The following is a 26047-nucleotide window of genomic DNA, read 5'->3' as shown; positions in this document are numbered from 1 at the left end:
TCGTAGACCTGTCAAATGCATTCCACTTACTGCAACTCAATGTCGTCCGCGGTTAGCCTGGAGTAGAGAGCATGCATTGTGGACACCGCAACAGCGGGCTTGTGTGATGTTTTCCGACGAGTCCAGGTTTAGCTTGCAGTCTAATTCTCGCTGGACTTTCATATGGAGAGCTCCAGGTGCTCGTTACCACCAAGAAAACATCATTGAAGAACACCGTTACGGTGGTGCAGGAGTGCTCATTTGGGGTGGAATTATTCTGGGTTCCAGAACTGACCTGCATGTTCAAATTGAAACCATGACAAGCCAAATCTATTGGGACGTCGTTCTGGAACAACATGTACGTTTGTTTCGGGGCGCCATGGGCGCACAATTTGTGTTTATGGATGACAACGCCCGTCCTCACCGTGCAAACGTCGTAAGCAAATGCCTTCAATTGGAGGGTATCACCCGTATGGACTGGCCAGCATTCTCACCAGACTTGAATCCAGTAGAGCACGTGTGGGACATGCTTGGCCGACGATTTTGCAGCCCGTCAACCTCCTCCTACATGTCTACCGGAACTTCGGAGAGCATTGCTTTTTGAGTGGTGTAATATCCCCCAAGATCAGATCGATAATTTGATACTCAGCATGCCTAGGCGTTGTACGGACTGTATTGCATCGTCTGGGAGACATACAATGTATTAACAATCATACCAACCATGTAATATTGGTTTTTTGTAAATAGGTCTTTTTTATAATTTGCTCCAGGGAGAAAAAATTGCTAATTTTTTTAATAATATCAAACACATAGCATCTTTTTTTGCACTTTACCTTTTGTTTAATAAATAAGCTTTACAAATAAGTCAAATTTGTTTTGCTTCTTACTCTTTCTTTGCCTGATTTTGCATTATCCTTAATTTATGGACATGAGTGTACAAACAATACTCTGAAACCATTAAACCAGTTGTCGAAATGTATGCGAAGGAAAATCTTCACATGTAGCTAAGCTCTTCACATTGCACCTCTAAATGCTTTCATTGATATTTAGTTTTTTTTAATGACCATTTTTGCATAGCATCTTCCTATTTATTTAATATTTAATATTTCTAACATTTTTTTTAAATGAAAATATATTGTTGTGTGAAATCGTACTTGTGACAAAAAGAATTATGATCCATCATGATTGTTAACATTTATATATATATAAAAAAGGGTACTTACGTACTATGACGACTACTTAGATATCTCATCACAACTGGCGACCATTGTAGGTTACACAGATTAACCCTAACATACACTGGTGTGCAAAAATTAAGGACCAAACGGTTTTTTCAATATAACTTTGTACAAAAGCTTTCCAATTCAACACATTTAATACCGTAAGATCCCCAATATGTAAGGACATGAGTAATGTAAGCAACACTTACTAAAAGAGAAATCAGGGGGATAAAAAGAAGCTTTATTAAAAAAGTAGCATGGAGCGCAATGCAACTGAAGGCTGAAACATCCCTGTGATGGGTGTCCAGCAAGAAACATCCGGTCTTTAATAGGGGATATGATCTCCCCTGAGTGCTAGGCAGATTTCACAGCATCTGCTCATGCTGAGAATGAGGGTGTTAGTGAGTTGTTGAGGCTTTCGTCTTGCAGCGCCAATCGAAGCTCCGGATTCGTTACTGGTGGTAAGGTACGAGCTGCCAAGCTTCTGCCTAGAAAATCCCATACATGCTCGATGGGATTGAGATCCAGGGATCGTGCCGGCCAATCCATACGTTCAATATCCTCACTCTCTAAGAGCTGTTCGGCAGCTACTGTGCGATGACGTGGTGCATTGTCGTCCATGAAAAGGAACTGCGGACCCATAGCACCTCTAAAAAGACGCACATATGGAAGAAGAATCTCGTTACAAAAACGGGTCCCATTGACTGAACCTGCGTCGAAGATGTGAAGGTCTGTACGACTACCAAGCATGATGCCTCTCCAAACGAGAACACCGCCACCTCCATACCTGTCCCTTTCAATGATGTTCGAGGGATGATTGCGGCTTCCCCGCTCTCTCCAGATGAGTATGTGATGAGAATCGCTACTCAGACTGAATCTGCTCTCATCTGTAAAGAGTACTCATCCCCATTCATTGTCTCTCCAATTCCAGTGTTCCCGGCACCACAAGAGAACGCCTTCTCCAATGGGCAGGCGTTAGAGGTACACACCGTACAGGGCGTCGTGCAAACAGACCACCAGCGTGCAGGCTTCTAGCCATGGTAAAATGCGATATTGGTCGTCCAGTTGCCTGTGTCGTGTGTCTAGCGATTTCTCCCGCTGTCTGCCACCTGTTTCTTCTGGCCTGTAAGGCAATATACCGGTCATCTGCGGGTGTGGTTCCTCGGGGATGACCACTACTAAACCCCCGGATAGCTGTTCCTGTAGTTTGAAATTTTTCCAAAGTCGTGAAACGATGCTGTGAGCAATTCCGAACTCTGCAGCCACACTTGTCACACTTTGGCCTTCCTCCAACCTCCCAATGATTCGACCTCGGGTAAAAGCATCCAGATGTCGTCTAACAGATTGATTATTTGCCATTTCTCGTTGAGGCAGCAACTCGGTGTGATTTTAACTGCTATACGGTGTTGAATCTCTTTGCCAGAAATACTGATCTTACACCGACAACATACTTTATACTACTCAGACACTCCCCCATTACGTCTACCTGCATATCTGCGCTTGTGCTACCGTACATCACCTTACTTAATCTCCTGATTGGTCTTTCTGTCTGCTCTGCCTCTTTGTTCAGCTGATATGCTAATTTTTCGACTTTGTCCTTAATTTTTGCACACCAGTGTAGGTTATGGAGGGATTTGAACCCGGGCCCTTCGGCACGGCAGTCAGCGATGCTAACCACTGTACCGGTTGAGCAGCTAAAATTAAAACTAAAATATACTATTAGTGCAAAACAATTAAAAAACTTCAACACATAAAAAATAACTGGCATTTTAAAAATACAGAGCAATTGTAAAGAAAGGTTCACAATATTTACACAAGATTTGTTATGCTTGTATATGACTCACTGCCAAGTGAGATTGCATATTTTTAAAATATGCCCAAATTTTGAGAGAAAACAGATAATGTAAAATTTTAACATTAATTTTCTCAGTATATTCAGTATTAATGACAAGCCGCCATCATTTGGAAACCTATTTAGCTGAATTTGTGTGGTGGAAAAAAACGGGAAACACAATTTGATGCTATTTTGAAAGCTATTTCGCGCCAATTTCCTCACCATTAACTTCAACGTTTTCTTTTAACCAGTTTTAAGTAAGTTCATTTTAATTGTTTAATTTGTATGTATTATATAGTTTATATGTTTATTTATAATTTGTATATATATATATATATTCGGGATTTTTGGTTTTTAAGTTTTTGTTCCCTTATAAATGGGGCTTTTATTTTAAAAAGAATTTAGAAACATAAACCAAAACATCAATAAAGATTTTTATCGGCAAATGTTGCCAAGGTAGTTGTCATAGTACGTAAGTAGCAAAAAAAGAAAATATGGTAACATTTAGTTTAATTAGAGCTCTTCTTATCATGAGCAACTGTAAGTATCATTGTTAGGATTGCCAGACATTTGAAGATGGTTTGGCATTGGTGATTTATCAATAATATTGTTGCTGCTTACAAAACAGGTGTCGTAATATTAAGGAAGTATCATAATAATATATGTCAGTTTGATGTTTTCTTGCAGTTTTCTCTTAAATACTAAATATTTGAAGCCAATTAAAAATTTTGCCCTAGACCTAAATTTGAGAAGGCTCGTCAGAGGATTGCCAAAAAGTACGATGAAATTGAGAGGGAACTGATAGATGAATTTGTTAAATGTCACCAATCAGACAATCGAGTGAAAATGAAAGAAGTTGCTGGAATTCTTTCAAACTTCAAAGTGAGTTTTTACAGTTCTAAAGTTGAATATATAATGTATCAGGGAGAAGTTTTATTTATTTCAAGTGTATTAAAAATAATCTGTAACATTAGAATTAATTAAAAGTTCTATAAAATATATAATAATAAGTTTTGTTAAATTAAATTGTTAAAACTTATTAAAATGGTATCTTTGTGGCAAGAAGGTTATGAGAATCAGTGTGCATAATCAAGATTATGAAAAAATTTAAATTACAAATTAAGTACAAATGATAAAAACAGTTTAATATTATAAGGCTGGTTTCCATAAATATTAGCTCTTTTAATTTTGATATTCCAAATTTTTAAAGACATAGAAATTTAAATTTACATTTTGTAATATTGTAATATTGCCCAGACGCTTTAAAAATCACATGAACTATCTGATCTTGTGGGAAAAGATACTTTATATTTCCTGCCCTTTGAAGGGAAGGAGATGTTTATCTTCAGAGAGAATAGAAAAGGAATTAAGGAAGGATAGACACAAAACTTGTATCTATAGGCAACACTGGCTAAACTGATTTCCATGAAAGTAATATATGTGAAATGCATATCAAAATAGGCCTCTTAATTCATACAAATCAAACTATATTGTAGCATATTATTCGTCGAATAATTCGATGATCACCCTTCCCTGTGGTAATAATTTTTACGACAGCACCCACATTTGATACGTCTGCATGCAAAGTTTAACAGGATAGGATTTTTTGAATACATGTTTAAATACTTCGTTCTGCTATTGGTCACTTTGAACCTTATCACATACTTTTTCTAAGAACTACCATCTTCGGCTTCTTTGAGCCACTACAAGAAACTCAGTTTGGTCATCTAAAAAAATTAAGTAAATTTTCGTTTGAAGGAAGTCATATGATTTCAGTAAGTTTGCGTTTTTTAATTTTGTATGTAACAGGTTCTTTCAATTTTGTTTCTATTAGGCTTTCCATTTTTGGCCGAAGTACACTCTGCTTTGATTTTATTATTTAATGCAGCTCTATGATAAATTATTTGTTTTCTTGGAATTAAACATAATTGGGGACCGTCCATTTTTAAAGTATTATTTAAATGACTATTTGGTTTAAAGTATACTTGTGTTGCGATGTTTATATTTAAATTTCGCATTTGCATATAATGATTTTACACAAATTTGGTTTTTACAAATGGTCATTTTACTATATGAAGTTTTTTTTTTTGTAGTCAATTAGAAACAATGCATGTTTTATTCTTTTTTCCAAATTTTGAAGGCATGTAGGGAAAATCGTGTTACATTTGAGATTCACATTTTTCGGTTTTATTTAAGTTTTTATGTAAAGTGTATTTGTTTCTTTATTTTTTTTTATCTCAAATTTACCAGGAAAACGAAACACATTTTTGAAGCATATTAATCAACTTTTATGAAGCTTTAATTCATTTTTTCCTGATGAGTTCCGAGTTACAAAGTTTCAATAAAGGGAGATTAATTTTTATATTTTTTTGTCTTGTGTATATTTTCCTTTTTGCATTTTTAGTTTTCGAGTTTGTACTACTGTGATCATTTTTATTTTTAATTGTTTTGATTTTATGTTTAACTCCTTTACAAGGATGCAATTATTAATGAGGTATTGTCTTGCTTTGAGTCCAATTTACTTCTAACTTTAGATGCTTTTAAGTTTATATATATGTGTGTGTATGTGCTTGTGCCGATTTAATATATCAAAATTCATTTTTTGAAGTTTCAGCTTAACTTTTGTTGTAATGTCTTATGTAACTATTTATTTATTTATTTATTTTTTAAATTTTTAGGGTTATTCTCAGTGTGTTGATGCATTCATTGAACAGAGGCAAATGGTACTTTTTATTATTTTTCTTTAAGATTACATAATATTTTTCAAACTTACAGAATAAATGGTAGCATATTAAATGTAGTTTTAAGCTAATGTAAATGCTGTTTCAAATAAAAGAATGAGACAAGCTGGTAAACTAGCTATCATGGCACTTACTCTTCACACGATTTTTTAGGTTGTTTTCATTCATTTTACAACATTTCCTCGTGCTGATGTTCTAACTGAAGAACATGCGGTGATGGCGATAAGGAGCGCGCCTTGCGCCCTCCGATAAGTGTGGCAACTCTAGAGGAGAAGTTTCTTACGAGTAGCGAGCAGAGCGAAACAGGCAGGCTGTCGGGCAGTGTGCGCGAAGTTCCTAAATAAAGCTTAATTTTTATTGTGCACTATGTCTTGTTAATATTTATATTAATGCAGTAAGAACATAATCTGTGATATGGAATTCGAGGATTGGTGGTAAAAACATAACAGGAAATTTCCATAATGGTAACCCGGACTGTGTTAAATCGTATGAACAGTTCTCAAGCACTTCGGTTTTGACTACAAGCCATCACTCAAGATCTCCAAACCAGAAGTAATGGATTACATCGGTTTTCGTCCTCCGGATCACAGATGAGTAGTAATTATAGATCATTTTATAATTCTGTTTTCTACTTATCATTTAATTTCATTTTCTTTAGTTAAATTTTTCCTTTTATTTTGGCTTAAAAACCTTGCACAATGTCTGATGTTTATGCCGTCCAAATTCCAGTTTATAACCGATCAGACCCATCTTTATGGTTTATTATGTGTGAAAGTACCTTTGCTTTTGCCACCCCCAAACCTATCACAGAATCCATTACTAAATATAATTATGTAGTTGCTCATCTTCCTCCAGATATTGCATCAATAGTACAGGATTTACTTATGAAACCAGACCCTATTGATCCATATGCAAAGCTTAAAACTGAGTTAATAAATCGTTCAGGAGAATCTTCTCAGCAAGAAATTCGCCAATTATTATCTGGAGAAGAATTAGGTTCTCGAAAACCTTCCGATTTGCTTAGAAATATGAAACGTCGAGCAGAATCTTTAAATGTTCCTGATAACTTAATGTTAGAATTATTCCTTCAACGTTTGCCTTCGACTGTTCAGTCTATTTTGGCAGCGGTTTCCAATTTAACTGTAGATAAAGCTGCAGAAATTGCCGACAGAATTTTAGAAGTAAATCCAACCCCAGGGACTTGTGCCGTTTCTCGCACAGTCGATCAGTCTCTTGAGGATAAATTATTTAAACAAATAGAAAAATTAAACAAACGTATTGATCGCATTTCTCTTTCTCGTGGTCGCTCGCCAAATCGCGGAGATCGCAATAAGGAAAGAAGCAATTCCAAAAGGAGAGATTATTCTGTTTGCTGGTATCATAGACGTTTTGGGAAAAAGTGTAGAGATGACAAATGTACAAAACCTTGTTCATGGCAGGGAAACGAAACCAGCAAAGAATAGAGGCGACTTATTCTTTGCCTCAAGTTTCACGTCGCCTGTTCGTTCGTGACCGTAGAACAAACCTTTCATTCTTGGTCGATACCGGCTCTGACGTGTCCTTACTTCCAGCAAATAATTCTCAAAAACGGAATTCGTCCCAACAAACACTTTTCGCTGCTAATTCTTCTACTATTCATGTTTATGGTCAAAAAACACTTTCTTTGGATTTCAAATTAAGACGACAGTTTACATGGACTTTTCTTATAGCAAATGTTAGTACACCCATTCTTGGAGCAGATTTTCTCCATTTCTTTGAATTGGTGCCTGATCTCAGAAACAAATGTCTCAAAGATTTAAAAACGCATTTTAAAACCATCGGTTGTGTGAAAAATGCAAGCATTTATTCAGTAAAAACTGTATTTAGTGATACACCATATCACAAAATTTTAAAAGAATTTCCTTCAGTTACTAGATTACCAGATCCTAACCAACCTGTTAAACATAACACCGTTCATTATATCATAACTAAAGGTCCACCTGTGGTTGCAAAACCTCGTCGGTTAGCTCCAGATCGCTTAAGAATAGCAAAACAAGAATTTCAAACTATGATGCAATTGGGGCATTTGAGACCTTCGAGCAGCAATTATGCATCCCCACTTCACATGGTTCCAAAAAAGGGAAGTCTGGAATGGAGACCTGTAGGAGATTATCGAGCATTGAACGCTCAAACAATAAAAGACAAATACCCTATTCCATGTTTAGCCGATTTTACTGCTGCACTAAAATTTTTAACTAAAATTTTTTAAAACGGTACTAAAATTTTTAGTCATGTCGACCTGATTAAGGCATACCATCAAATACCAATTAACCCAGCCGACATCCACAAAACCGCCATATGCACACCATTCGGTTTATTCGAAAGTACTCGTATGCAATTCGGCTTATGCAATGCATCTGCGACTTTTCAACGTTTTATAGATGAAGTCACGCGGGATTTAGAAGGCGTTTACGCTTTTGTCGATGACTTGCTCATAGCCTCTAAAGATTCTGAGGAACATTGCAGGCATTTGAAAGCTTTATTTTCCAAACTTCAGGAATATGGATTTTGCATAAATGTTTCAAAATTCACCTTTGGTCAAACATCTATTGATTTCTTAGGTTTTCACCTTAGTGAAAACGGAATTGAACCTCTTCCTGACAAAGTCAAATGTATTTTAGATTTTCCTCAACCTACCACTCTCACTCAGCTTCGCCGATTTTTAGGCATGTTTAACTTTTATAGATGTTTCATACCTAAAGCAGCACATATTCTTTCTCCTTTAATAAAATTGTTAGAAGGCTATATTAATAAAAAGAAATCTCGTTCTCGTGTTCAGGATTCATCCCCACAATTAATTTGGAACGAGAATGCTGAACAAGCCTTTATTGCTGCCAAAAATGCCATTGCTCAGACTACCCTTTTGAGACACCCTATTCCCGGAGCCCAGCTAAGCATCTGGGTAGATGCCTCAGACGTCGCAATCGGCGGCACACTTATGCAGTTGTCTCAACAAACATGGGAACCTATAGCATTTTTCTCTATGAAACTCAGTAAAAGTCAACAGAAATGGTCCGCGTACGATAGGGAATTATTTTCTATTTATTCTGCAATTAAGAAATTCCGACACATGTTAGAGGGCAGAAATTTTATAATTTATACGGATCAAAAACCGTTAATATACGCTTTTAAACAGAACCCTCATAAATGTTCACCTCGACAATTGTGCCATTTAGATTTTATTTCTCAGTACTCTACTGATATTAGGCATGTGCAAGGTTCGAAAAACGTCGTTGCTGACGCTCTTTCAAGAATCGAAATTGATTCCATAACAAAATCTCCATTTTTGGATTTTAAAAAATTTTCGGAAGCTCAACGGCATGATCCGGAGGTACAAGACCTTCTCAAAAACAACACATCATCTTTGAAACTGGAATTTAAACCGTGCCAATATTCTGATGGTAATATTCTTTGTGACATATCAACAGACATTCCTCGTCCATTTGTTCCGAATTCCTTTCGCAGACTCATCTTTAATCGTCTGCATAATCTGTCACATCCAGGAATTGCAGCTACTACGAAGCTTATTTGTTCTCGTTATGTATGGCCCGATATGAAACGTCATATCAAAAATTGGGTGAAATCCTGTGAATCTTGCCAAAAATCGAAAATTACTAGGCATACTAAAGCACCACTGGGCACATTCTCTCTTCCTGATGCACGTTTTTCAGAAATCCATATGGATATCGTCGGACCATTACCTCCATCAGAAGGCAATGTGTACCTTTTGACTCTAATAGATAGATTCTCCAGATGGCCTGAAGCCATTCCCATCCCGGATATGAAAACGGAAACCATTTGCAGAGCCATCTTCAACTGTTGGATATCTCGTTTTGGCTGCCCATCGATCATAACAACAGACCAAGGTTCTCAAATGAGATCCGCACTTTTTGCAGAATTCACGCGCATTTTGGGTACGAACAGAATCACAACAGCCTATCATCCAATGTCAAACGGCATTGTTGAACGATTTCATCGACATTTAAAATCTTCTCTCAAGGCTCACGAGACCAATAACTGGACTGAAACACTACCAGTTGTTATGCTTGGTATTCGGACAGCCGTAAAGGAAGATCTACAGTCATCTTGTGCTGAACTGGTGTACGGCACAACTCTCAAGCTGCCTAGTGATATGATAACGTCATCTAAGATATCTCCGTATGACACACAATTTATCACGAATCTTCGGCATAGAATGCAACAGTTGAATCCAATAGCAACATCTGCACATTGCCAAGAAAAATGTTACGTAAGTGCTACCTTAAAGTCGTGTACGCATGTATACTTACGTGTCGATCGAGTAAAGCCACCTCTGTGCCAACCATATACAGGTCCGCATAAAGTTCTTTCTAGAACGGACAAAACTTTCACAGTTGATATTAACAGTCTGAAATCTATTGTGTCTATAGACCGTGTGAAACCAGCCTATTTGCTTTCGGACTCTAAATTGCCTGAACTAAAAACAAATAAAGACTTAAAGATAGTTCAGCAGAATAAATCTGCAAACGAACTCTCTAAGACACAAACTGTCACCAGATCGGGAAGATATGTTCACTTCCCTAAGAAACTTGCTTCTTACATAACAATTTAAAACACTTTTTTAAAATTCATATCTTAACATATTTCTTGTTATTTTATGTTTATTATATGTGTCAATACCTTGTTATATATTGAATTGCATTTTGATCTTTTCTAATTTTAAATTCTAATTTTGTAATCATAAAAAAAATACCCGACAGCACGGATACTCTGAGATAATTTCATAACCTATGTCGTTCCTTTGAATAGCCATTAAAGGAACTGGGGGGAAACTCTGTGGTGATGGCGATAAGGAGCGCGCCTTGCGCCCTCCGATAAGTGTGGCAACCCTAGAGGAGAAGTTTCTTACGAGTAGCGAGCAGAGCGAAACAGGCAGGCTGTCGGGCAGTGTGCGCGAAGTTCCTAAATAAAGCTTAATTTTTATTGTGCACTATGTCTTGTTAATATTTATATTAATGCAGTAAGAACATAATCTGTGATATGGAATTCGAGGATTGGTGGTAAAAACATAACAGGAAATTTCCATAAACATAAGAATAATCATTTCCTTCAACTGACATTTTTATATTTGAAATGATTGAATTGCTGCTATATTTGCTCATTTTACTAAAAATATTTTTGCCAAAATCTTTCTGAATCATTTTATAAGTTTCTGTATTACTTGTACTAATTTTGTAAGCAAACTTTAATGCATATTCATTATGCTTTCATCTAATCCATATTCAAGTGTTGTAAAATAACAAAATACAACATGCAAGCATGATATTAAAAAAGGTTGACAAGAAAAAAATAATTGTCCAAGATGTCAGTCTACTTAAAGGTATGTGCAGCATTGTCTAGTTGAGTAAATGAAAAGTTCAAGAAAATAGTGAGTTTTTTCCCCATTTTTGCAAACTTTATAGTATACTTATAGTACTTTTTTATAGTTTGTTTAATAAAAGTTATCATCATTGCATTTTTTAAAACTAATAAAGTTGAAAAATTTTAAAATCAATTTTATACAGTATTGTGTTTTAGTAATATAATTTTATTCTTGATAAAATAAACATGTTACTTTTGCTGAAAAGTTACAAAACTCATGCTGTAAAAAAATAGTGTATTTTATTCATTAACAAATGATCCTTATTTTATTAAAATATCCTCTCCATTATCTATATTTCTGCTGGCATATAATCTGCTAGCATAGTCTTGGAAGCAAGGATGAGAGAGAGCAGGGGTATTTTGTTTGACCAGTTATTTTTCTGCTGATTCAACAGCCAAATTTCCTGATGCAGATGTTTCAATACCTCAACCTAAAACACCTAATGTAATGTAATTCATCATCTGCTCTTGAGCTAGAAATTCATCATAACTGTACCTCTTACATAAATAAAGGTGGTAAACATTGCCTTTCTTTCCAGTATTTGCTACATTGCTTATTTTTATTTATTTATTTTTATTTTTAAGTCTAATGAATTAAGATTTTAACATTCAGTACTTTGCTGCTTCATTTGAGAGCATATTTGTTCTGCTAACATTTTTCTTTGACAATAATACTAAGCATTTCTGGGATCATTTCCGGCCTTTCCCAATGATTTGACAATAGCTCTTTTTCTCTTCTCTTTCTGTTCTTTTGTCATTACTTTATTAAAGGGAAATTTTTGCATTAGCTTTGGTTTCCCTATAAAAGTATAGTGGTAAATATCCTTATTCGAGTTCAATAAATTTATTATCGTGCATATAGTAACACCATGATATTCTCAAAGTAAAGTTCTTCATTCTGCATTTTCACCATTACAAAGTGTTAAAAGCCAACGTGATCTTGGATCATCTTTTTCTGAAACCTCTGCCATCATTCAAACAAATGCCCCTTCAATAATGCCTGGTCCACATAGCTTGTTATATCATATTCCATGCTTGTATAGGTATTTGTTCTTCTTAGCTTAATGCAGAATTTAATGTTAATACCGTGCTTCAACTCCACATCCATCGCATCACTCATGGCTACTGAAAACACGAGCACCACAAATAGTGTGGTGCAAGGTGCAGTTCTGATACCCACTGGGATTATGTAGAACCGCTTCTAGAACTTATGAATGTTTACAGCATGTATCAGGTAACTTGGTTATGCTTTGTTTGAACAATTCATTAGTATAGTTTTGAAGATTACAATATCAGCCTTAAAACTTCATATTGTCTGTAACTGTGTAGTCTTAAACTGTGTATTATTATAAACTCATTTTGAGATTATCATTGTTGTTCACATAGTTAACTAGGAAATAAGCATAAGATGGAGCTGAATTGCAAGGCACATTGAAAGTTGTGAAGTACTGTAAGAAAGGAAAGAGAGGGGACACCAAATCTGAAATAATGCAGTAAAAAAGATTATTCAATAAATAAATAAATAAAAATAAAGAATATGAAGGGCAAAATTATAAATCTATATTAAAAATGTAAAAGATATTTTAATAAGAGATATTAGTGTAAATGGTTTGAGTACTTCCTCAAGTGACCTCCCACAAACCTTTGGCGACATTTGAAATTTGCATGTTATGGATTGAGCTGTTAGATTTGCCAATTTTAGTGACTTAGCAAAGTAACTGCTTTAACATGGAAATATTATGGTTTATAATAGTTATCTGAATTAAGTTCAGAAATATAATGTTTTTGAAGAATTTTTCAAAATTTTGTTACTAATGTCCTTTGTTGCTTGATTTATTAAAATTTTCAACTTTGCAACTGTTAAAAACTACTGTTTGTTTAGATAAAGAGCTTTGGATTATATCCTAGATTTTCAGTGGCATTTAGAGGAATGAGAAGGTAAAAAAATAACTTGATTTTTTTTGTTTTTTGTTTTAAACTACTATTTTTGTGTAGTCTGATGTTTAAATCTATGAATTATCACCCTAAAATGTATGTTTTAATCCATTCAAAACTATGTCAAGCTAATCTTTCTCCACATTGCAATGTATAATCTTTTGGTACTAAATTTATAAGGTATTTCTCCCGTCTTCTTAGCGAGCCTTCGTGGTGTAGTGGTCTGCACGCCTAGTGCATAATTGAAAGAGGTCCGCGGTTCCATTCCGGCAAAGGGATTGCATATTCTTCATCTTGCCTGCTTCCAAAATACCTAATGTCTCTACATTGGCACCCGAACTAAAAAGGGTGTTGGAGGATGATTCTTCTCACCCAGCATTTGGCGATTGGGTCCCCTAAAAACCCCAGTCGCCCTTTCAAAGGGGGTGTATATAAGGTATTTCTCCCGCCTTCTTAGTGAGCCTTTGTGGTGTAGTGGTCTGCATGCTCAGTGCGTAATTGACAGGTCGGTTCGATTCCTGGTGAAGGCATTGCATATTTTACATCTTGCTTGCTTCCAAAAATACCTAATGTCTCTACAATTTTTTTGTTTTTGATATTTATAAATGGGCATCACACTAGAATTTACTGTGCAGTTTCGCCTGAGTTTTGTGAGAAAACAACCATTGAGAGGCCTTCTAACCTAAAGTATTACCAAGCAGAATATTTTCTTTCTCTTTATAGTTTTCCATGATGGGGCAATACAATTCTGCACTTACTGTGCTACAATTTGAACTACAAATATTCGTGTACAGGGTGAATCTGAATAAAGAGGCAAAACTTTAGGGGGTGATAGAATGCAGTTACACAAGCAATATTCGTCATATAAAGCTTGGGCGGAGCACAAATGGCCGGCTGCTAGTGGCATTGTAAAAGGTGTAAAAAGATTCAGTCCACACTACCCTAGACTAGAACAGCATTTTCTACCCTAGACTGCTGAGATGATAGCTAGTTATACGAACCATGATCTAGTCATCAGGTTTTCCATTGTTGCTGACAACACTCGGGTATGCTTGGTTTCTTTGCAAATATGCGTTAGTCCCTATCATGCAAGTGTGAAGCCTGCGTTACAGCTAGCAGAAAGTCTTTTGAGTAATTTCTTAGAACATGTACATCAATTACATTCCTATTCATAAAATGTTTTCCGAAGTATCTCCTTTTATTCTTGTGTTAATTCTTTAAATGTTACAGTGAAAAACTGCCTTTTAACTTCTCACTGTTTCCGTTCCAACCATACATTCTATGATGAATATTTCTGCATTCTGTCATCCCATAAAGTTTTGCCCCCATGTTCAGATTCACCCTGCATATAACAGTATAAAAACATAGATAAAAATGAGATTATTTAAAGAACATAAAAATAAATCCGCTAGAAGCCATATCACAATATGCACATTACAATTAATAATAAACACCATTGCAACCATAGTAATAGGAATACCAAACATGTGACCATAGTACAAGTACCAATTCACTTAATTCCATGTACAGCACATACCGTTATGCTGAATCATGTAGTACCACACATTTGCATTAATGGTATAAATACTAATACAGAACAGAGAGAACACACCAGAGGGGCAGTCTGAGGGTTTGCACCCCTCTTTACATACCACCAATTTCTGGAGAGAACTTTTGGCTCGGCATGTATTTTGAGTGTACCCTTGCTGCACAGACATTATACGCCTACAAACGACCATGCTTTCTCCCAGATTCGAATATGGGCCCATCAGTAAAGCAGTCAGCATCAATCAATATACTGGATGCACAGCATTTTCCTTTGGCAGAAGGACTAATCCTAACCATTACTCATTCTCCATCTGATGCTGTCTGATTATCTACCCAACATTCTTACAAAGTCGCCTATCAATGGCAACTAATTTTTCACCAACCTAACATGTCATTGATGTTTTTAAAAAACAGTAGTCATTTTAAAAAATGGGGGCACATTGAAAATAATACAAAATAGAGAAGAATGTATGAAATAAAAAATGCATGAAACACTGAAAGCATAGCTGGACTAATCATTGAGCAAAATAAGCATGTGTTTAGGGCATCAAGAAAAGAAGGCACCACAAAAGTTTTATGGAGCCAGTTTTACCCTGGAATGTGTAGACCAACACCAAAAGAGAAGAAATGGGAAGAAAAGGGCTGTATGTGGGGACAAGCACCAAAATCCTTTAGGTGCTTGCCTTTAGGGCCTGTAAGTCTTAATCTGACTCTGACTGAAAATTACATAAAACAAACATCTGTAATGAAACACTCAAAATTAATAAAACTTTAACAGACTGACTAAATTAAAAATATTATAAACATCCATAATAAAAAGTTTAACTTTCTTTTTTACTGGTCTTCTTCCCAGGAAGTCTTCTGCTTAGGCAGTCTGTTCATAGCAGTTTGCTGTAATAAAAAAAAAAAAAAAAAAAAAAAAAAAAAAGGAGGATTGTAGCATTATCACATGGCAGTGTAACGTGGTGCTGCTCCCTGTGTTACACGTCAACCTGTTTTAACTTTAAAAAAAAATCAGAGAATTGCATAAATTAAATTCATGAAATATGCATTCCTACACTCAGTACTACTAGGCAATATGTCATATTTCTGAAAATGCAACATTACCTTTCTCATTAGCAGGCAGTGAACAGCAGTGGCATTACAATTCCATTATGACAAAAAAAAAAAAAAAAAAAAAAAAAAAAAAAGGAACTCTGCACACTAATCACAACAAGCACAACCACAGGATCCTCAATTTCAAAACCAGGCTGCAAAACCATTAGTGAGTTGCCAGGTAGAAACATTTTTGTAAAATTCTGGGTTGCCTACTTTGGTGACAGGGTACTTTGCTTGGTAATTCTTGTCAGGGTTTGGCAGATAACCAGAGAGTAACCCCCCCCCCCATCCATTTGGTAGCTTTTTAGAGATGATGGGAATGATTGTCAGATTATTTCAGTCAAACATATCTGACTGTCTTGATTAAATTTTTTATCAGAAAATAATATTTTGTAACACTCCCTAACCCAAGTAAAGGTTTCTTAGCAAATTTTAGGGAGCTTAGTTCAGAATTAATGTCAATAGAAATTTTATATTCAGTTTCACAAATTTGATGCTTGAATTTCTGCTCAAGTATATGTGTTTGTTTTGAACTCATTAATCCCAGACTATCTTTTGTCATAGTTAAGAACTCCCCCCCAGCAACAAATTGATAACTGATTCATTATCCTACAGTCAGATATGAAGATCTGTTCATTTTAATGACCTTTATTAATGTTTCATGCTTTATAGCATTTATAAAAATGTGCTAAAAATACTGTGTTGTTTTTCAATAGTAATAGTGAAGTTTCCAGTAGAATATTGCATTACATTACAGTATCCAAGAAAATGTAAATTACACAAACTTCTCTTTTTTACTGCTCTGTTTAATTTTGTACTCTTTTTACTCATGAAAATATCTCAAGAATTGCATTCAGTTTTCTTTGTTAATTGTTTTTCCTTGCCAATCAGAATTTAAAATTAATTTTTGATTACAGAATCAGAATTTTTTTGAAACCAGAAATCTGTCTTTTCTTTTTGTCCATATATAAGTTTCTAGTTTTTTGAATAGTTTTAAAATGTATTTTAATAATTTCTTGGAATTATGTAAGAAAATATATGTATAATTGCTATATAAAAGAAAATTGCATTTCCTTTAATATTAGCTAGCTGTATTTATTTTGGATTGTCTCATAATTATGACATGAATTTTATTAATGCTTTATAATTATAACTCTCTCTCTCTTAATATATGAGAAAGCTTAATTTTTTCCTTTCCATTTCTGTCTTCTTTGAGTTTTTGAATTAAAAGCTAGATTAGTAAAAAATAAATAGGAAAACTATACAGAATGTAATTATAAATTTATGTTATAAAAAAGTCAGTATGGAAATATTTATTTGTATCAGGTTGAACATTTTCAGTTATATCAGTTAAATAGTGTATTTTAAAATTAAAATAAACTGTAAAGTGCATTTTAGTGATTCTGCAGAGCATACATGTTAGCTATTGTCTGTCTAATAAAATGCATGCAATTATTTTTTATCCTTTGTCAGTGTATGGATTTAAAAAAAAAAAAAAATATGGTTGAGGAAATTATTTAGAAAAAGGCAAATATTCAGCAGACTAATATAAAATAAATGGCTTTTCATATACATTAAAGTCAGGCAAATGTAGTTGAAATTTTATTCCATTTCTCACTGCTGAATTATGTTAATGTACTGTGTCTTGTAAATTATATGTTTTTTTTTTTTTTTTTTTTTTTTTTTTGTCCCTATGTATGAGGTCCAGTGTTCACTGTATTTCTGGAAAATGAAGTAGTAATATTTGCTTCTGCAAGAAGTAAGCATGAAGTTATTTGCTCCAGAAGAAGGAAGATTGTTTTAGTAGTCCTTTGAAATGCTTTAAATCTTTAAAATGATAAATTAATGTCATGTAAAGAGTGAATGGCTATCTGAATACAGCAAAACATTAGAAGGTTATTTGTGTAAAGGATGGGAGAACTTCCTAAGGTAGTCTGGCTCATATTCATGTTGTAAATGGGAAATTGCAAAAACCAGCCGTGCAGCCAGCCTGTTCACTGGGATTGAAACTCATGAACTACCAGTATTGAACAGTCTTTAACTGCTCAGCCACTAGTTGTCCTGCAGAGAGAGTAAATTTTACAGGTTATTTATGATGGTATTTATCTTATGAATCCATTAATTTTTTTACTAAAACATGAGATTTTATCTCCTTTTAAGATTATTACAGTATGATATTATGTCATACCATCATTATGGAGTTATGATGCCTTGCATCTGAAAGACAGTGTTCATTTTCAGTATAGTACTTACATGTAAGTTTTGTATTTTTTTCAGAGTCTGCCCTCTAGTGGTGATATTTTATCAAGGATAGTGCCTTCATGTGTGGAAGCTCTTGCAGTTATGCAAGAGGTCTTCACTGATCCTGAGCAAGTGATGTCAAAATACATTTTGAATATTTTTCATGGTAAACTTCAAGTAAGTAAATTTCAAGAAATTTAATGTTTTTATATTATGAAGTCTAAATAGTTTGTCCTCCCTGAAACCTAACCTTTTAGTTAATTGTTTGGATCCTTTTCATCATTGTGCATTATGATGGTAAACTTTTTCTAAGCATAAGAAATATGTCTTTCAGGTTACCTATTTCAATAAACATAGAACTAAAATAGAGGTGACATGCTATAAAACAGATCTCCTCACAGTAATACCTCATTTCTCCCCTAATTCGTTTTCCTCTTGCATTATTCTTAGATGAACACACTTTACATTCTCTGGCAGGACTTTCTTTATTTCCTCTGTAGGTGGTGTAAGTTAAAAAAATGGCGTTGAAATAAATGACTTGATGATGCTTTGTTTGGTGCATGACCTCATCTTGAAAAATAGATGAAAGTATAATGTTTATCAATTATTTCATTCATTAAATCTAGTCTAAACTGATTTTTTCCACCTCCCTTTATTTAAACTTGAAAAGTGTGAGGAACAGATTGGTGTAAAAGGTGGACTAATTTTTTTTTTTAAATAATATTTTTTCTCGTTTTTTGCTACATGATAACTAAAAGGGATTGATCTACAAGATCTATACCTCCTATTTTTTTGTTGTAGTCAATTACGTCCTTTGGTTTTGTTTACACTTTTTTACTTTTTGTCATTACATCAACAGTTTCGGAATCATGGAATGATGATAACATTGCTACATCCTTTTTGTCCTTCTGTTTCAGAGTGAGAAATTTTTCATGTGTAAATGATATAATTTTGTCAGATTTTAATTTTTTATTTTTCAGTGCTGAAGGTAAATCGTCTTTGTTTTCTTTGACAGTTCCAACACGTGCGTTTGATAAGTCAAAAGGATATCACATAATTCTGAATGAAGTATAATAATTATTTAAAGTGATGCAATACCTTTGTTTCAGTAATGGCATCACCAAAGTCATAATAACTTATACCAGTGTCAAGATCATGATTTGTGATAGAGACCGGAATTTAGGATGAAATAACCAGTACTAGATGTGCTTAGCATATATGTTTTAATACCAAATTTTACTTTTTTCAAAGGTTGGTGATCTTCTTCGTATAGCATCAAAGTTTCATCTGTAGTAACATCTCTTTCTGGGGGTAATTGCTTTTTAATACATGTTTTTGAAATGCTCACAAATAGGCTAAATTTTGTAGAGTTTTGGGTTAGGATGATTTTCTGGATCATGAGAATTATTATTCACATAATGCAAGTATTTTTTTTATGTCACAGTACATACTATATGACATAAAAAAAGAGTTTCCACTGATGTGTTCTTAATCCACATACATGCTTTCATCAAGTTTTTTTGTAATACATTGTAAAATTGTAAGCACAAGAAACAAATGTATTTCATGTGGGGATACAAGTTTCCATTCTCCTTTGCCTTTCCGTTTTCTTTTACCAACAATGTATACCTGATTGCTGAGCATGGTGATTAGTCGCTTTTACAATTATATTCACTATTTCATCATTTATAAAATGCTCATAATGTTGTAAAATGCCTGAGTTATCTTGAAATGAAATATTTGCTTTAGGCAGTAATATGAATTGAAAACATGGAGGACACATATTTGAGACATCCAGCATAATTTTGTTCCATTGGCATCCTGGTAAAAGTGGTGCCAGATCATCACTATTATCACTTTCTTCAAATTCTGATACTTCAGAATCTAAAGCATTTGGAAAAAAAAAAAAAAAAAAAAAAAACGTCTTATTCATTTCATTTTAAAAATATTAAATGTGAAAAAATGATAAGCATCAAAGCTGGATCCCCTCAAAGGATGTTCAAATGAAAAGAATATTGTAAATCTACACACTAGTGTTGTATAACCAAATTACAAGTACTGTACTACCATTTGTGAAGCAGCTGTAAGAAAAAAATTGATACAGGCATGGTAAAAATTAGAATTTCCATGGCTTTTCATTACAAAAACATAGCCTGTGTGAGATACAGGTATGATACGGTAAATCAATTCATATTTTCAGCCCATATGAGAGATGTGTACGACAACTAAGGGGTTAAGAAGTTTTTACATTGTGTGATAAATTATAATTACAGCTATAATGATTAAATCCTTTTATTAATCTCATAGTATGCTAAGTTCTTCATTTTTATTTTGAAACACCAGAAGAAGATTACTGATTATGAATGATACACTATTTTAAATTTCTTTTGCAGGATTAATAGTTTTTTTTTTAAAGTTTAATACAGTCAAAAGTCGTTAATCCGGACTCATTGGGACTTCGGCGATTCCGAATTATCGATTTTTCCGGATTATAGATCATTAGTTTAAATCTCGTAAGATGGCATGCAGAAATTCTAAAATTAAAAAATATGAAACCTTAATTTATGAAATAAAGAACAATTATAATCTAAAGGGTATCAAAATTTACAAAAAAAAAAAAAAAAAAAAAGCTTCATATTTATTTGTTTACTTTATTAAACATTTCTTTCAATGTAAGTTGTTTTAAGTTGCTTCGTTTTATGTGATAATACTTTCTCTTTAATTCTATAAACAGACACAATTTCTTGTTCAGTTACAAAGTTCTGCTGTTCAAGTCCCGTTAATTGTTGTGCCGAGAATACTGACTAACTTGTCAATCGAAATTTTTCTGTTTTCACTAACCTCTCTGTCACATTCTTTATGTCTTTATCCATTTTTTGCAGCAATTCCACTTTTTGTTTGATGAACATCGAAACATACTTTCGTTTTGTAGATCCTTTGGGAGCTCCAGAATCGGAAATTCTATTTGACGTAATCGAAAGTTCAAGTTTACTTTTATAAAATTTCTCTTACAGTCTGCAAAAAATAATAAGCCGGATGCAATTCGAAGATTAAGGAACAACGCAATCATCAACATTAACTGAAATAGATAATTAGATAATTGTAGCTTGTACCGTCCGTTATACATAAAATGCGCACGCGAAAATGTATTCTGCGCTTGCGCACACGCGTATGCGCAGTGGTAAAAGTTCTTACACGCACGCGTAAACGTCTATGCGCATGTGTCAATGTGGCGCATGCACAGAAAGTTTTTAGCTTTGAAGTCCGGATTATAGATCATTCCGGATTATGGGTGTCCGAATTAACGACTTTTGACTGTATTTCTTTTTAAGAATTATACCTATTTTTTAAATGTTCAGATGATATTTACTTTATATATCTTATATATCTTTTTTTATCTTTCATTTGCTTCACAGTAATAAGTAAGATGACTTAAGTGTTTATCATGTTCTTCATTATTGTATTTTTCAGTAAATGTAAACGATTGTTCAGTTACTCAATTTGATAACTAGTTTTTATGTTTTGTCAGGGTTGGTCAGGAAAGTTTGGTCATGAAAAATCAAGGAAATTAAGAATTTAATTTCAATGGGAACACTGTAAAAGCTTTTTATTGACAATGCTTACTTCAAAAACCATGTTTAAGAGATAAAAACAATACATTTAAATTAAAGGTGGTCTTGTAGGTAACAATTTGTTCAAATCATTTTTTTTCTTTATTTTAACATTTTGGCATTGAATTCAAATAAATAAAAATCAAGCAAAGTATGATGCTAGGACTAATAAGTTGATGTATCTGTCTTTTTGTAGAATATAGAATGCCGCATTTTGTTCTCTAATGGAAAAGATCCAATTATTTTTTAAGAAAAAGATTTGAAATCCTATTTAAAAATTTATCAAAGATCTTTCAGAGTTATAACTTAAATTCCAATATTATTCACAAAAATTATTCTTTTTAAATTTCAGACTCATATCAAAGCTGAATTAATGGACTGTGGGAATCCTGAAAGATATCTTGAAAAATTCGAAACTCTTTATTCCAGGTATGTGTTTATGAATACCATAGTTATTATAATTTAAAGTTTTATAAATTTTTGCCATAATGCTAAAATATTTTCCAGTTTGCATCATATGTTTGTGATCTTTATTGCAGAGCCCATTTCCATCTTTTCTTTAATGCTTATATTTCAGTTTTATGGTGATGTATCCTCAAATGAAAATGTAATTGGGAATATAAATATTTTGATAATTGATTTGTATAAAGTTGAATTGTGCAAATTCAAGTTCAAAATTGGAGAATCAGCTTTCTTTGTTAAATTCTTTTATTTGTAAATATTTTAAATTATAGAAGTACTTATTCACTACTAAAATCTGTGTTTTTTAGACTAAAGTTATACTAGAGAAAAAGTTTTGACTTTTATTTTTGTCTTTGTTAAGCACATTAAAAAGTGATTAAACTTTTGAAAAGTATTGTTAAAAAAGTTAAAAAATTTGTCTAAGAAATCCATTTTTGACAAAGTTTGTTGAAAAATAATAAAATTTAGAAGAATGATTATTCCATTCTGAATACTTTCCAGTTATAAAAATGCAAAAGTAGTTTACTTTTCTTCTATTCTATTCTGCATTTGCAACAAAAGTATACAAGTTTGACTGTAATACTTTGTAAACTTTTATTTAGGTTTTGTAGAAATATCTGTTAGGATCTTGGATGATCATTTTGTATTACACATGCATTCACTTGAATTGAACTTATTTTTGCCCTGTGTTCTTTTTATTTTTGTTATTTATCCTTTTCTAATATCGTTAAGATATTAAGAGAAGGAAAAAGGTATCTCTTTAAGTGTGTCAAAATAAAATTTTTGAGGTTTATATTGCAATTTAGTTTTCAAAACAGTAAAATATTTTTTTATAATGATTCTGTAAAAATTGGCTATTTGTACATACAAGAATTTATTTATTATATTTTAAAATTTTACCTGAAGCATAATTTTCAGTAACAGTCAAATGCAATTTTGATAATTACTTTTGTTTTTAATTAGGGCTTTTATAAAATGCTTCCCCAAATTTTGTTTAATCTGGGTTGGGAGAGGAAAGAAATTTTTTCTTAGTGTACTAAATTTTAAAGCAGAATATTTTTAAAATTTAAGTTTTAAACTGTATTTGTTGTAGTAAAGCTGTATAGGTAAATATGCTTTGAGTGCAGTGTGCCTGTAGATTTGTGCATTGAGATAATTCAAAATTTTGACCTTAGTGCTATAACTTACTAGTGTAAACATTCTTTGGAGGGAGGGAGAAAACTTTTTTCATAAGGAACATAATATGTTAAAAAAATTACTTAAGTGCTAAGGAAAAGATTGTGTATTGAAAATGTAAAAAATCAGTCAGCTTAGCTATAAGGTATATAATTCTAATGCTATATCTCAAAAATATTCTTGCTCATGTGCATTTTGATGTGTTTATTATGTATTCTTGTGATTAATATACCGTATACGCTCATATAATGTCCGCACCTCAACTTTACAGATAAAATGTATATATAAAAAAAGTGAACCACAGAATGTCCATACCCCAAAAGCTAAAGAATTTCTTAAAAATATATTTTCTTTAAAATATTTTTTTTTAACATTGCCTTTTCCCCTTTAGTCAATAACATTAGTAAATAAACATTTTTAAAGAAAGAATACACATTTTGTTTTGTCTGGTTCGCACCAGGATAGAAAACAGAGACTTTACTTGTATTCTAGTGCAGCTGTTATTCAGTCATAACATCGGTGCCAGCAATCCACTTGGCAGACATGATAATAAATGAAAGTGGTCCAAACAGGCTTTCACCACACTAGCTTCCAGGAAATACTGTTTTGTAATGAAATTACTTTCCCCTCCTTGGAGCATTTGCATATTTCAAGCTTTCTCTTTTCATTCATAGTATCATTTGGATTTCGTGGTAGTTATCAAATAGCATGCCTGAAATGAGAAAATACAGCTGCTATACAGCTGCTTTTAAATTGAAAGTCATAAGATTTGTGCAGAAAAATGGAAAAAGAGCAGCAGCAAGAGTATATAAGGTGGACGAAAAGTGTGTGCGTAATTGAAGTAAACAGTGTGATCAACTGCCGTCAACGAACAAAACAAGACGGGCATTTCGTGGTTTGAAATGTAAGTTTCCAAACTTACAAAAAAAGTAATTGCATATGTTCGTGATATGCGCTCTCAAGGGTACGCAGTAACACGGGAAATGTGCCAAATAAGAGCGCTTGCTGCGGCACAAGAAGATATTCCTGGATCGGTGAATGATGAAACGAAATGGATTTTCATACAGTGCATCAGAACAGATCTTTTAAAAATATAATGTGTGCAAGATTTTAAAAGAACCATTATTTACTTAATTTGTGTAAAAGTAAATATTAAAATTTTTAGTGTTAGTTTGTGCCTCTTCTATATTGTGCTCCTGTGTGAACTAATACGCGCTGAGTGTTGATAACGTAAACAATAATTAATAATTTATATTATATATGCGGATGGGAGAAAGCGAGTTTGTAAATTTTAGGTAGCTATTAGCCAACTTTAAATTTGATCCTTTTATTACTTATGCTATTTTCTTCCACTTAGAACTTAACTTGGCTGTTTGAAATGAAATTTATACCCAAAATTACTCACGAGAAAAAGAGCAACATTTGAACGACCCGTGTAATGTCTGCACCTGCTTTTTAGTGATGTAATTTTAGTAAAAGAAGTGCAGAGTGAGTGTATATGATATTTAAACTTGAAAATATTGGGAGTACAAATTAGTCTTCGATGTTTGACAAAAATTGGCACTACCAGTAAGTGTGGTTATGTAGTGGGGTGCACTACTAGGAGGTGTTTAATGTGACAATCTATCCAAATATATATATAGAAATCCTTAATTAATTTCCATGTGCCCAATATTAACTGGCTTGAATTCTAAGTGGTAGTACATTGCGAATTAAACTCTAGTAACAAGAATAATCAAATATTTCACTTACCCAATAACCCACATGCATGAGACTTGCAGAGACAAATTTCTTTTTCTAATCTCGCATTTATTTTATCAAAAACACACATTTTCTGGATTAAACATGCAGTACTTATCACACAGCACATAAAATATCAAAATATCATAACTTAGAACACAAAATGAATAATTAATAGAATTTCATCTATTAATGAAATTATCCCTGTAGAAATTTCTCCTGTGGTTGTCTCTAGCCTGTCTATAATATTGAAAATTATTGTTTGAAGGAAAATAAGGACACTCAGTAGTCCAATGATTTTGTTGGCAAATATGACAAGATTCTCTATTATTATTACCTTGAGTAGCATTATTTTCTAATCTAGTTACATTATTTACATTGCCATTAGGTAAAATTTCACTAAATTTTTTTGACAAATCCTCAATGGCTCTATTCTTTTGCATCTGTTGTACAATTAATGTATTTATTTCAGGCGAATAATCATGTGTCTGTGAGTTATTACCAGAATCCTCTAATGCTTTTTCTGTGTTCTTTGCCTTAACAGCAGTAGCAAAATCAACAGTTCCTAGTTTTTTAACTTCCAGTCTTAAATCTGGTCGAAGAGCTTCAATAAATTTTGAAAGTATAGCTTTTTGAGTAAGGTTATGTATCTCTTCACTAGAAATAGCATAGCACCCAAAATATTTTGCAGCATAAGCATTCACTTTATTAGCTAAGTCATCGACTGACTGATTTGGAGTCTGTCTAATTGAGCTAAAATTATTTTGAATCATGTCAAATGACTGAGATCTTGCAAATTTGTTACTTAGTAATTTTTTTAAAATCATCAAATAACATATCTTTACATGATTCGTTATCCATTACAAATTTTAATGCCTTACTCCTAACTGTCTGATGTAAAATGTCTTGTTATAAGGTTGGACATCTGCTAACAACATAACCTTGAAATATTAGGGATTTTGTGTCAGCATCATATATTTTTTCCTGTGGAAATGTTGAGTTTTGAGCTGAATGTGCATCATT

At 33.2% G+C, this 26047-nt stretch overlaps 1 protein-coding gene across 2 annotated transcripts in view; it reads left to right on the top strand.

Annotated features, from left to right (window-relative positions):
* Window positions 1–26047, top strand: part of Sec10 (Exocyst complex component Sec10) — a 96134-nt gene that overhangs the window by 23366 nt on the left and 46721 nt on the right. For both annotated transcript variants that reach the window (XM_085811966.1, XM_035369789.2), the window contains exons 5-8: window positions 3771–3915; window positions 5712–5756; window positions 18072–18212; window positions 21999–22075. In XM_085811966.1, the coding sequence (XP_085668092.1) occupies window positions 3771–3915; window positions 5712–5756; window positions 18072–18212; window positions 21999–22075 (408 nt within the window). The remainder of the gene's footprint in view (window positions 1–3770; window positions 3916–5711; window positions 5757–18071; window positions 18213–21998; window positions 22076–26047) is intronic.

This window comes from Stegodyphus dumicola, chromosome 2 (genome assembly GCF_044657685.1).
Source record: "Stegodyphus dumicola isolate Sdum_Otavi_A_Nest chromosome 2, ASM4465768v1".
NCBI classification, from domain to species: domain Eukaryota; kingdom Metazoa; phylum Arthropoda; class Arachnida; order Araneae; family Eresidae; genus Stegodyphus; species Stegodyphus dumicola.
The sequence above is the reverse complement of the archived record's forward strand: the minus strand, read 5'-3'. Positions and strand labels throughout refer to the sequence as shown.